The 13,708-nt window shown below is 45.7% G+C and overlaps 1 protein-coding gene across 1 annotated transcript in view; it reads right to left on the bottom strand.

Annotated features, from left to right (window-relative positions):
• Plaat5 (phospholipase A and acyltransferase 5) overlaps positions 1-8,357 on the bottom strand; it is a 28,176-nt gene extending 19,819 nt beyond the window's left edge. The window contains exons 1-3 of the mRNA XM_052712111.1: positions 8,028-8,357; positions 7,477-7,570; positions 5,950-6,058 (exon numbers count right to left, since the gene is read on the bottom strand). Of these exons, the coding sequence (XP_052568071.1) occupies positions 5,950-6,058; positions 7,477-7,570; positions 8,028-8,184 (360 nt within the window). The 5' untranslated portion in view covers positions 8,185-8,357. The remainder of the gene's footprint in view (positions 1-5,949; positions 6,059-7,476; positions 7,571-8,027) is intronic.
• Positions 8,358-13,708: the final 5,351 nt, after the last annotated feature.

Raw genomic sequence — 13,708 nt, forward strand, 5'->3', positions numbered from 1 at the left:
TTTGGCAACTAATAAAATCTCATGTAAGCACTTCCACAGTAGAACACAGTATTTAGAGAACCTGACTCTGTGTTTCCATACCAGGATCTCACATACCTGCCTCCTGAAAGAAACTCTTACTCCCTCTGGGGCAAAACTTATGCATGTGTATTGATGGGAATGATGGGAACATACTCCACACTCTACCCCATACCAAGGGGACATCTCAGTAATTAAACCTGGAGCCTGAAGTATTGACAGGTGCTGTGGATATCGCTCTGTATAAATAAACACTGATTGGCCAATAGTCAGACAGGAAGTGTAGGTGGGACTAACAGAGAGGAGAATTGAGGAAACAGGAAGGGAAGGGAGAGATTGCCTGAAGCCGCCACCAGGACAAGAAAGATGTAAGGTACCGATAAGCCACGAGTCACGTGGCAAAGCATAGATTAATAGAAATGGGCTAAATATAAGAGTAAGAGCTAGACAATGATAGGCCTGAGCTAATGGCCAAGCAGTTTAAATAATGTAAGAGTCTGTGTGTTTATTTTATAAGTGGGCTCCGGGACTGGTGGGACTTGGCAGGAGCTGGAGAGAAATTCTCCACACAAAAGAATTTGCATATGAAAAGTTCCCTGTTGTCTTCACTTTACCTTCTATAATTTCAATTACCTACAGTCATCCATCCACTGTACTCCAAAAATATTAAATGGGGAAAAAAAATGCTAGAAATGATCAATTCCTAAATCTTGTATTTCTTGCCATTCTGAGGAATATGATTAAATCTTGTACCTTTCTTGTTCTACCCCACCTGGGACACAAGTCATCCTTGCTCACATATCCATGGTGTATATGTTGCCCTCCTGTTAAGTAACCTGGTAGGAAAAAAAGCATAAACGGGAACTTCTGTATAGTGGCTGGCAGTGACAGAGTCCCTGAAACAAGACAGTGCACCTGTGTATACATGCAAACATGTATACCACACACATATACACAAAAAGAGCCCAGAGCTGCCCAGCTCCTGTGATGAGTCCTCCATGGCTCTTATCAATAGCAGTCATGAAAACTTTTGCAATCCCACTGACAGATCGATACAGTACACAGTAACCATCGAGCTCTTCTGGGTCACATGGTCAGTCAAGAGAGATCTCTCACAAGATGCAGATTGAGATCTCAAAGGCAAGAAGAAGAAAGTTATGGGACAATCTGGAAGATCACTTCAGCGGGTGAGTGAAAGTGAAGGTCTTTCTCGCACAGGAGATGGAAGGTAAGAAACTAAAGACAGGGTGGTGGGCAGCAAGGCCCACAGGTTATTAAAGGCCAGGGGCTCAAGAGGGCCTTTCCCAGAGGAAAGACAACAGCACTCGTGGAAGTGCTGGTCATGAGGCTCTGGCAGAGCAATCAAGACAACAGAGCAAATTAGTTAATCACCAGGAAAGGGGTCCTGGAAATGATCGCAGGAGGATTTGAGATCAAAAGCGCAGTGAGGAGGGGTGGGGCCTTCGGTTTTTTCAATCAAATCTTCATTTCAGCTTGAGTTTTCTTCGGTATGTTTCTCTCTCTACTGAATTCAGTTTTTAGGTCCTGAGTTGTCTTTGTTTCATTCAGTAATGTTTGTGTTTTTCTGGTCATCACTCAGAAGTTTATTCCTCTGTTCTTCAAGCTCACTGAGGCGTTAGTGTCTTCTTTAAACTCCTTGAATTCTTTGATCATGCTCATGATTGTTCTTTAAAACTCTGGGCCTGGGGTTCATCTTAGTAATTCTCATGGGAGAACATTTCTACAGGACTAGAGGATTTGGGCAGGAGAGGGCACATATTTATTGTCTTGGCATTTCATACTGTTTGCTATGTGACCTGGGCATGCAGGCTTCTTTTGTTGGTTGCATGTCTGATGTAAGATTCTAGCCTGCCTCTGGTGGGTGGAAGTTTGGTTGATTTCAGATCGGGTATGAGATGTTGAGAGGTCAATCCTTCAGACATTCAATGCTGAGTTTTGATTGGAGGGACAGGAATGATTCCAATTCAGTAGTAACCAAGAAAGCTTTCAGCTAGGGCAGCCTGGGCTGGTGTACAAGGTACATTAATCAAGTTAGGCCTGGGAGTGTGGGGACAGTGTGGAAGGGTGATGTTCTGGAGAGCTCACTAGGCTGGACCAGTGCCCAGACTGCGCCTAGGAGTAAGACTTCAGACAGACAGATGAGGGTCTATCTCAAGGGAAGAGCTGTGTATTTGTCTGCTCAAGCTGACATGACCAAACTCCACTGACTGGATGCCTTACACAGCACATGTTAACTTCCTCAGAGTTCTCCAGACTGTGGAGTCCAAAAGCAAGGTGCAACAAGGCAGTGTAAGATGAATTGCTAAAAGGTCTTATTAATATTTAAAAAAAAAAACCAGAGCCAGATATTGGGGTAAAAACTGAGAAATCAGAAAAGCAAAAAGCCAGCCACATTCTTACCACTAGAAATCCTCAGCCAAAAAGAGAGACCTACTTCCTGTATACCCACACCTATATGCCTTTCTGTCCCTGCCCTCTTACTTCCTCTCTCCACCCAGCTACATCACTTCCTGTCTGTACAGACCTCCAGACCTCCATGGTTAGTGCTGGGATTAAAGGTGTGTACCACCATGCCTGGCTCTGTTCCCAGTGTGGTCTTGAACTCATAAAGATATGGATGGATCTCTGCCTCCTGAATGGTAGGATTAAAGGTGTGTGCTACCATTGCCTGACTTAAACATAAATATAGTGGCTGGCTTTTTCCTCTGATCTTTGGATAAGCTTTATTGGGTTGCACAAATAAAATATCACAAGGCAAGTGTCATTCTGAGGCCCCTTCTTTCAACTTATGGTATCCACCACCTCACCTGTGCCCAAATGACTTTCCTTTTGTGCGCTCACACAGAAAATGGGGGGGTGAGAGTAAAGAAAAAGCGGGCTCCCTGGGGTTTCTCCTCACAAAAACACCCATCATGGCAGCTCAGGGCCTTACATCATGACCTCATTTAACTTTAACTATTTCTTTACTACAAAGACAAACACACTGAGGGTTAGGACTTCAACATGTGAATTTTGGAGGGGATACATACATCTAGACTGTAAGAGCAGAGACATGCTATGTTTACAAGAGCAGAGAGAGGCAGTCCTGGCAATCCATGGCAAAGGCCCTGAGGAAGCAAAGAAGTTAGGTTCGCTGGATGTGGACCTGTACAGAGTGAGCAGGGGATGGACATGGAACAGACGTAGGGGAAGAAGAAAAGAGAGAGAATGGGATTAGGAGTAGAGGCAGAATTACATCTGTGTCCAGCAAATCTCAAGACCTCATTTCAGGAAAAGAGCTGGTTCTCCCTCCCCCCAGCAAGCATCAGTGGGGGACATGGCCCCTAGCAGGCTGCCCATGCTACATTGGATGAGTCTACGCATGTGCACATACCAGCAATACCAACTGGATTCAGTGCTTTTTAAAAAATGTGGATCTTGCCAAAAGACACTGTATACAAGAATTAAATTCTCAAAGATCAGAGATATATTTTTAAAAAGAAAAAGAAGCTGGTGTACCTCCCCATGCTAGGACACCAAGATGCATTTATTTCATCTTCTCTCTTGGCATTAATTCACCTTTGCTGTGTAAAGCAATAGGTAAGTCATCTTGGTCAAAGCAGCAAAACTCAAATTTAAATGATGGATGGTCTGGGAAAGGATGGAGACTCTGGGAACAGAGCTTCACAATGGCCTGGAAGAGTTAAAGGACACTGGGTACAGATAAACAAGCATTCTGTCAAAGACACCTGTAGAGACACAGACTTGTGTTTAGATTTAGATGGGGCTTGAAGTGATAGGTCACAGCAAATCTTTGTCACAACTCTCTAAACATAGGAACCTGAGTGAAACTATGTGTGAACATCATACCAGGCCTGCATGGGGAGCTGATGGCCATACAGCTTATCCAGTAGTTATCTACATCTGTATTTCCTTCCTGTTCTGCTAAGTGGCGTGGAAGACACCCTTCTAGGCAAAGCACCACAGAGAAGCAAAGCTTGGACCCCTTGCCATGCTGTTCAGTGCCACCTAGCCTTCCTCTACTCTGACCCCAGTTTGCTGGTCATATGGAATTACAAGGCCCTGACATTTGCTCATGTCGCCACCTGAAGTTCTGGAACTCGCCTTTCAAAGCACAAATCTTGCTAATTTTTTTCAGGGGAATCTTAAGGGTTAAAAGCAATAACCACCCTGCAGCTACAGAGGCAGCAGGAACTTTCTGCCCCATAAAACTTACTGAAAAACAAACCTGCCTTGTTAGGCACTCAACTGAGAATGTTTGCACTGTGCAATGTGAAGGTGTTATGATATTCATAACTAATACCAACTCATTCTGTTCTCTCTTAATACAAATCAGTCCCTGGAAGCATCATTTAACAGATCTCTGACACTGACAGAAATGTTTGCAGTGCCCTGTGAAAAGAACCTTTAAGGAGAGCCTGGAATTCTCTTTGGTTGTAACACCGGAGACACATGCATTGGTTCTGTGAAAACGTTAGAATGGCTGACATCTCTATAACCCTAAATAATTGATCTACAGACTCAGCTGACACTTTTCCGCTATGTAATGAGAAAGTAAAACCTGTGGTTGTTAGAATTATTCTCCTACTAAAGAGATCATTTAAACGAACAGGATCACAAGGTCATAGTGAAAGCCAGCAGCAGCTATCACAGCTGTGGTCTCCAGAAGACCCTGAGCACCTCACTACAACCACTGCTGGAGAACCAGAAAGATCACTCAGTCAGGGGGTAAAGGACATTGCCACCTAGCCTGACAACCTGAGTTTGATCCTGGAATCCACGTGGTAGAAGGAGAGAACCAACTTCCTTGAGTTGTCCTCTGGCCCCCACACAAGCCCACATCCCCATACACAATCAATCAATCAATCAATGGATGAATGAATGAAATAAAATGTTTAAAATGAAGTACATGCACTATGACCATACTTGCTTAAGTCTCTAGAAAACACAAACTAATCTACAGCTGGCAGAAAGCAGACTGGTTGCTGCCTGGCGAGGGAGGCATGGTGGTAACAGGGAAGGGGTTACAAACAGGCATTTTTTAAAAACATGTTTGATGGACATGCTGTCTCAATTGTGGCAGGGCTTCACAATGGTATACACGTATCTGTGAGGTCACAGACCCCCCTGCTGGCTCATGGGTGTTTTTCCCCACCCCCTTTCTCTGTCAGACCATGCTCCCCTGCAACTCTCTGTTTATGAGACAGAATAAGACAGATAAGAAAGCATGTTGCTCTGTGGCCTTGAAGCCCTCCACCAACCCCATCCCCTGAGCTGCAGAATAAAGTCATGGTCCTACCTGATGCCTGCCACCATATCCTTCGGTACAGTGACAGGGTCAAGATAGATCACGTGATATGAAGCTTGCCCCCCCACCCACGCACATACCTCCAAAACCTATCAGAGTCAGAAAACCCCTTTGTTCTCGGGATTTGAAGGGCTAACGCTCGCTCTCTCTCTCTCTCTCTCTCTCTCTCTCTCTCTCTCTCTCTCTCTCTCTCTCTCTCTCTCTCTCTCCCCCTCCCTCCCTCCCTCCCTCCCTCCCTCCCTCCAAGGTCCCACCATGCTGCTAAGACACTCTGTCTCATCTCAGGCTCTCCCACTCCATGTTGTGAAGCTCTCTCTCCTAATACAGGTCTTCTAAGGGGTAATCTCATGTCAGCTCCTTCCCAGGAACTGCCATTTTTCTCTTTTCTTTTCAGCTCTAACAATATCAAAAAGTGTCTAATTGTATATCTTGAACATCTAGAGTTTAAATATGTACTAAATATACCTCAGGAAAGCTACTTGAAAATACATAACAATATCTCAAGTCAGTGTAGATATTTATTAGACACAGAGTAAAACACAACACAGTGTCAGTCACCAAGGGACTAAAACACTTACTCTATCAATTCCTGGGATACGCACCACGACTGCTTGATTTTTTAGTTTGACTTCAATCTCCGACTTAGTTGTTGGAATCAGCTCTGTTCTCTTCTTGCTGGATGTGATCTCCAAGTTAATTACCGCCTTCTCTCTATAAACAATTTTGCAATCACATTGTAAACAACATTATTCCACAGCTGTTGGAAAGTCTCTGTGACCAATCACTTCAGATCTGTGCTTTTGAGACACCTTCCAGTTTTTGTCATTGAGACATCCCTCACACACCTGCAAACTTGATACCATGCAGTACAACCACTGCTTCCTGGTTTTCTGACAATTGTTTAAAACTGAATGTATAGGTAAGTGGGGGGTCCTACTCCCACCTTTCCCAGGGTACTCTTAAGGAGAGAGGGATGAGAAACTATCAGATAGAATAATAGGCCTAGCCAACAAGAGGAAAGACAGAAACACAGGGTAGCTTCAGGAGGACCTGGGTCGATAACCAATGGCCCAGAACTTTATTCAAAAGCCTTTTTATAATAATGCCAAGGGGAGGAGCAAAAGCCAAGTGTAGACCCTTCCAAACACCTGGTACCCAGGCCGGTGGTCCAATCATCCTCTTATACAGTCCTGCTGGGTAAAGCAAGTTCAGATCTCACTAGGAAACCTCTGTGGGCTCCCACATAGGTGAGAGGTGTCACACTCAAAATAGAATCCCTGGTCTCAAATCCAGACAAAATGTAGCCAGAGGGAGTGCTGTCATGCACTGCTAACATGGGCTAACTCGAGAAATTCCACAAAGCCATGACTCGCCACAAAGAGTAGTTCTCAGGGACGCCTGCCCAGCAACAGGTCAGCTTGGATTGGCTCCACCCCCCTCCCTGCTGGTCCCTAAACGCTGCCGTTATTTATTAAATCGGAGGCCAAAGATCAATTCACAGCAATTTCCATTCTCCTCTTCTCAACTCTTAATGTTTCTCTCTATCCCACGTCCTTGGAACGTGGTTTACACTCTTGGTTTCCACAAGGTGTGTACACTTTGCACAGCACTTTGCACTTCTTCCCAAGTAAATTCTATTCTTTATTCCCCCCCCACACCTCTGATCAGAGCTTTCTGATGATTTTTTTAATTTGCTCATTGTTCTTTTCGGATGTTTATCAGCAAGTGATGCTTGCACACTGACTTTAATAGGAGAGAAGGCAGTAAGAGGTTACGATAAAATGCAAAAGGCCGCATACCTCCTCTTCTCACACCAACCTAATGCCCAGGCACAAGCCTCTTGAATTTTTCATTGGTTTGTGCCCCTACAAATCCACTCAACTTTCAAGAGTCTGCAGAGCGGGCCTTGTGGGTAAAAACTTCAACAAGGTACAACAGCTATCAGGTCTGCAGCTTAGCACCGTCTTACCCGGCAAGCCCCACTCACTGGTTTGCTCTTGCCTGATTCAGCAGAAATCACCTGGTACGGGGGTGGGGGAGTTGTCCTGCAGAACTTGCTAGCATCTAAGACAGATCTCCAAAACAGCTTCTGGTACCCAAAGCCCCAGTCCTCATAGAATGACTCTTACCCATGCTGGAAGCTTCCGGCCTGTTCTAACTCGCGGCCTGGCTTGAACCGCTTTGGCAGGAACTGGACCAACAGCCCTTGAGAGCTCGTTGACTCTAATTCAGGAGGGAAGGGGTATGATTTAATACACAACTGCCTTCTATCAGGGAAGAGGTGAATCCTGTAAAAGACCAACTCAAGCCAAAAGTCGGCTGGGTGTTCTGGTTTAGAATGGTTTCTGAAGCCAGGTGTGGTGGTGAACGCCTCTAATCCCAACACTCTGCAGGCAGAGGTAAGCGCATCTCTGTGAGTTCCAGATCAGCCTGACCTACATATAGAGTCCCAGGCCAGCCAGGGCTGCATAGCAAAAAGAGACCCTGTCTCCAAAAAATATAATAAATAAATAAAGATTAAAATTGTGCCCAGCTCCTACTTTGCCCTCTATAAAATTGGGGGGAGGGGGGCTGTCTAGACGCAAGCAACTGCCAAGCCATTTCTGACTGGAGGCGACTCGCTGGGACAAGAGCCACCCAGAAAGCCTTCAAAGGAAGAGGCCCCATTACTGGGGCAGACCTGAGTGGGGCACGATTGACTGTCCAGTTCCAATTGCAGGTTGGGTGTCACTTGACCCAGTGGTACTGGTGGTCGTCGAGGTGAGCTTGAAGCGTGGCCATGGGACCCTGGAGAGGCGGATGCTGTGCTCCCCGCTGGCGGCCGGACTCAGGCCCATCCTGCTGTGGCCAGCGGGAACGACGCTCCCGGAGAGCTGGCAGATGACTCGGCCCAGGGTCCGAGGAGCTCCGGGATCATGGGCACCGGTCCGGCGGTGGCTAGAACTGGAGGTGAGCGAGGTGGGGCGGCGCCGCTAGGGGGCGCGCGGCAAACGGCGGCGACAGCGCTCGGGGCTGAACGGAACGGGGGCGCGCGGGGAGTGGGGGCGGGCGGGGGGGAGTGCAGACCCTGCGCCGGTGCAGTAAGCTCATCCGTGGACACTGGCCGGAAGGGAGGCGCCACAGCCCCCAGAGGAAAGGCAGGCGCTCCACGCTGGGGGTGGGTCATTCGTGAATCAGGCAACGCGGCGGTCGCTAAGTGTCAGAGGTAGCACCTGAGGCCGCTGGAGAAGTCCACAGTTACTAACCAGCCACCCCGAGGCCTGGGAAGCCCGCCTCAGTTTCGCTGCACAGTGAGATCCAGGCAAACCTGCGCTGGAGTGAGACACAAAGGTAAATATGGGAGCTGGGGTGGTGGCTAGGGTTAAGAACACCTATTGCTCCTACAGAGTTCAGTTCCCAGTGTTCACGAGGTGGCTCACAACAGTCTGTAACTCCAGCTGCAAGATGTTCTGATGCCTTCTTCTGGCCTCAGCCAGCACCAGGCATGCACATAGTAAGTACACAGACGTGCAGGCACCAACACGTATACACATCAAATAAACCTTTTAAAATTTAAAGCCAAATTGTGTCCTGCGGTGGTGGTGCACTCCTTTTAATCTCAGGAGTGTTGGCGATTTTTACTCTTTTGGGGACCGCCATCCTGCTCCCAAATAAATCACACAGAGAGGCTTATTTTTAATTTTTTATTTTTATTTTGCAATACAATTCAGTTCTACATATCAGCCACGGATTCCCTTGTTCTCCCCACTCCCGCCCCCCTCATCTTCCCCCCAGCCCACCCCCCATTCCCACCTCCTCCAGGGCAAAGCCTCCCCCGCGGACTGAGATCAACCTGGTAGACTCAGTCCAGGTAGGTCCAGTCCCCTCCTCCCAGGCCGAGCCAAGCGATCCTGCATAGGTCCCAGGTTTCAAACAGCCAACTCATGCAATGAGTACAGGACCCGGTCCCACTGCCTGGATGGAGAGGCTTATTCTTAATTATAAATGCACGGCCTTAGTTGGCTTGTTGCTAGCCAGCTTTCCTTGTCCTAAATTATTCCATCTATCTTTGGCCTCGGGGCTTTTATCTTTCTCTATTCCTGTATACCTTTTTTGTTTCTTACTCATGTCTGGTTTTCTGTGTGTGGAGGGGAGGGTGGGCTGGCCCCTGGTGTCCTCCTTTTTTCTCTCCGAGATTTCTTCTATTTATCCTCTCTGCCTGGCAGCCCCACCTATCCTTTCTCCTGCCTCGCTATTGGCCATTCAGCTCTTTATTAGACCATCAGGTGTTCTAGACAGGTACAATAACACAGCTTCACAGAGTTAAACAAATGCAACATAAACAAAAGTAACACACCTTAAAATAATATTCTACAACACTAGAGGCAGAGGCAGGCAGATCTCTGTGAGTTCAAGGCCAGCCTGGTCTACAGAATGAGTTCCAGGATAGCCAGAGTTACACACAGAGAAACCCTGTCTTGAAAAAAAATTAAAGCTAAATAAATATATATTGTAATAAACAAAGGTGGAACCTCAGAACTATAACAACCCAATACACAAGCTCCATCTATATCCCCTGCTTTCTACTTCTCATCCCCTCCATCCTGAGTTTTGTGTGTAAGGTGTCCTTGCTTTTTGTTTTTTGCTTAGTTTTTTTTACCATGAGACCTTGCTCTGTTGAGCAGGCAGGTCTTGAACTCCTGGCCTCAAAGGATCCTTTTTTTCAGCCTCAGCTAAGACTACATACAGTCACTCTCCTCACTGGGCCTTTCCCTCTAGGAAATCATGTGGTATTTTCACACGTGAGTTTGATGTGCTTTTGTCAAATTCACTATTCAGCTATCCTTCCCTCAGTCTCACCTCAACTTCCACATCCTTCATAGCCGCCTTTCTCATCATGCCCTTATTATTTTTATTCCTGAAGTCCACACATAAGCACATGCATGATACTCGTCTTTCGGAGTCTGACTTATTTTGCTTAACATGATCACCAGATTCTTCCATTTTCCTGCAAACAATGAAAAGTCATTCTTTGTGGTTGAATAAAACCATGTTTTCCTTATCCACTCATCCATTGATTTCCCCTTACCTTTTAACTGGTTTTTTTTTCTTTCAAATCCTTTTGCATCCCTAATACCTCATTTTGTTTTCAGGCTTGAACCTTTATTTTCAGAATGATGTTTGGCCTGGATATCTGTGTCCTCTCAAAATTCATATACTGAAATCCTAACCCCTAAGTAAATGAACTAGGTGAAAGACTTTAAGAAGAACTTAGACCCTGGCAGCAAACTCCTCATGAATGGGACTTGTGGCTTTATAGGAGAGGCCCCTAAAGAGCTAGGAGCACCCCCATTGCCATCTTTGACCTGAAGACGGGTCTCACCAGACAATGATTCTGCTAGAGCAGGTCCTGAGCATCCCTCCTGGAGAATTTTGAGACATTCCTGATATCTACAAGGGTCTTTATTATAGCATGCTGTAAAATGGCTTGAATGAATGCCCCCAACGGGTCAGCAATTTGAACACTTAATCCCCAGTTCCTGGTGTTGCTTGGGGAGTGTGATGGCTAATCTTGATTGTCAATTTGACTACATCCAGAATTGGCTAAAACCCAAGCAGCTGAGCCTGTCTGTGGGGGATTTTTTTGGAGGGAGAGGGGAGGGATTATTTGAAATGGAAGACCTACCCTAACTAACTCTGAGCCAGACATTCTGATAGCAGCTCATATGAAAGAACATAGAAGAAGTGTCTGTTTTTGACTACTTGCCCACACCTCACTCTCACTAGCAAGTTCATCTAACCTGCTGTCAAGGCATTCCTTCAGTAGTATTGGAGCCTGCTCCTTTGGGATTCCAACACAGACTAATAACCAGCAGCTCTCTAGGACTCCTCCCAGACTCCAGCACCCGATCAGGACTGCAGAGACATCTTCTGGAGAAGGAATGACTGACTACTGGATTCCTGGCCTTTCCCTCCTGAGACAGCCATTGTTGGACTACGCAAGATATATATTCATTCATTCTATCAGTTCTGTTCCTTTAGAGAACCCTGACTACTACAGGGAGACTTAGGGGGTGTGGCCTTGCTGGAGGTTTTAGACTTCAGGAGGAAAAAGTCTCGCGGCCACTTCCATTCTGCTCTCTGCTTTGTGCTCATGGTTGAGATGTGAGCGCTCAGCTTCCAGGTCCTGCCACCATGCCTGCAGCTTGCTGCCATGCCTCCTGTGGTCGTTTGAATGGAATTGGCCCCCATAAGCTCATAGGGAGTGGCACTGTTAGGAGGTGTGGCTTTGTTGGAATAGGTGTGGCCTTGTTGGAGGAAGTGCGTCACTGTGAAGTCAGACTTGGAGGTCTCCTCTGCTCAAGCTTCACTAAGTGTGACACTCAGTCTACTCCCTGTTGCCTTCTGATTAAGGTGTAACCAGCACCATGTCTGCCTGCACGCTGCCATGCTCCCCGACATGATGATAATGAACTGAACCTCTAAAACTGTAAGCGAGTTACCACAGTTAAATGTTTTCCTCTTAAGAGTTGCCGTGATTGTGTGTCTCTTCACAGCAATAGAAACCCTAAGACATTTTCTCAACCTCGTGAGCTTTTGTACCTCTGGAACATTAGCCCGAATAAACCCTTCCTTCTATAAGTTGCCCTGGTTATGGTTTTTAATCACAGCAACAGAAAAAAAAACAACTGGTACACTCAGCAAATGCACTGAGACAGATGCTCCTATCACACTGTGTGTTCTCTTTGTCGACTTCCTTCTCCCGAGGTTGTTTCTATGACTTACTCAGATGTAGGAGGCAAGAGGTCCTTATGCTCACAGATAAGTACTGGGGAACCATTGATGTTAAACACACAGGGTTGTTCCTTCAAAGGAAGAGATTTATAACCTGTTATCCTCTGTGGTTAATAGCCTGGTGAATTTTGCACTATCTCTGTGGCTGAGACCACACCAGATCCTCCCCCAGACCCTTATTATGAGTTTGTTTTTCTCAGTCAATCTATAGAACCCATCAAAGTGTCACATGAACATGACTACATTGAAACTTTGTAAAATACAACCTTTATTTAGCTTACTTTGGGCTTTATTGTGCACACAAGATTGAGTTAATTATCACTGGGAAAGTTTTACCAAATTGTGCTGTGCTTAAATATGTCTAAACTACTTAGAATCAGACTTACAAAGTTTGGACCAACACTAGCTACTTAGTCAATGTGTTGAACTGAACTGCCTTCTTGCCTCCCAAGGATTGTTACTCTGCTGTTCATGGTGGTCACAGAGAACCATACACATACTCATATTACTGTAGAGACTGTAAACTAGTCAGTCCACTGTGTACTCATACCATGATTTATTGATCCAGTTATAAAGCTACTGGGTGGATAGGTTTGATTGTTTGCCTTTTTCCTTAATTGAAGCAATTGGAAAGGAACCTGAATTGTGTCTTGGTATATTCATGCAAGAGAGTTCATGAGACTTGATACCCAAGGGTGCATACAAATTTTCAGCTTTAAGATAAAAAAAGAAAAAGTATCTCTTTCTGACAATACCAAATTCACTTCTACCAGGAATATGTTAGAGGTCATATTGGTTTACATTTTCATCAGTGGTTAATACTTTCATAGTTAATCTTTCCAGATAAAAGGTTATAAAATATTTTATTGAGGTATTTTACTCTGTGGCTGGAGATATGGCTCAGCTATTAAGAGCAGTTCCTGCTCTTAGAGAGGACCCAGACTTGATTCCTAGCATCCACATCGGGCAGCTCACAATTGCTAATACACCAGCTCCAGGGGATCTGATGCCCCCCTCTGGCCTTTGTACTCAAAAGGCATACACTAAACATAACCAAAATAACAAATAAATGAATACCACAAGAACAGAGGGATGAAATGTAGTTGGCAATACTCCTGTTCATTCGTGAAAACCCAACACAAGACATAGGTGACCTTGTTCATCACTGGAAAAGGAAAGAATGCCCATGTGTGAGAATTTGAGAAAAGTTATTATTCATGTTGAGAAAAATGAACCCAATTCCCACAGACACAGAAATAATTCCAGTAGGTTAAGTGGGAGTGGGGCTAGCTGCCAAGCCTGTCCCTTCTTCCCGACTAGTTTTTCTCCGAATGTTCACACCCTCTAATTATCTCATCCAGTTCCCAAGTGTTGTGAAGAAGCACCCCTTTCTTGTTCTGGAGAATGGATTCTTGGGGTGTTTTGAGCTCACCCAGTGCCCTCCTTGATGTTCAAAACCTAGGTAACCTGGAGAAAGAAACATCATGCCTCCCTTCTTCATTGTGCCCTTCACCAGAAGGCCCTCATTGGCCATACCCCTCACCACTGGGCCTTGGAGTTTGAGGAGGAGAGCACAGACCACTGCTC

Source organism: Peromyscus californicus, unplaced genomic scaffold (assembly GCF_007827085.1).
Source record: "Peromyscus californicus insignis strain IS unplaced genomic scaffold, ASM782708v3 Scaffold_4__1_contigs__length_199733344, whole genome shotgun sequence".
Classification (NCBI taxonomy): Eukaryota; Metazoa; Chordata; class Mammalia; order Rodentia; family Cricetidae; genus Peromyscus; species Peromyscus californicus.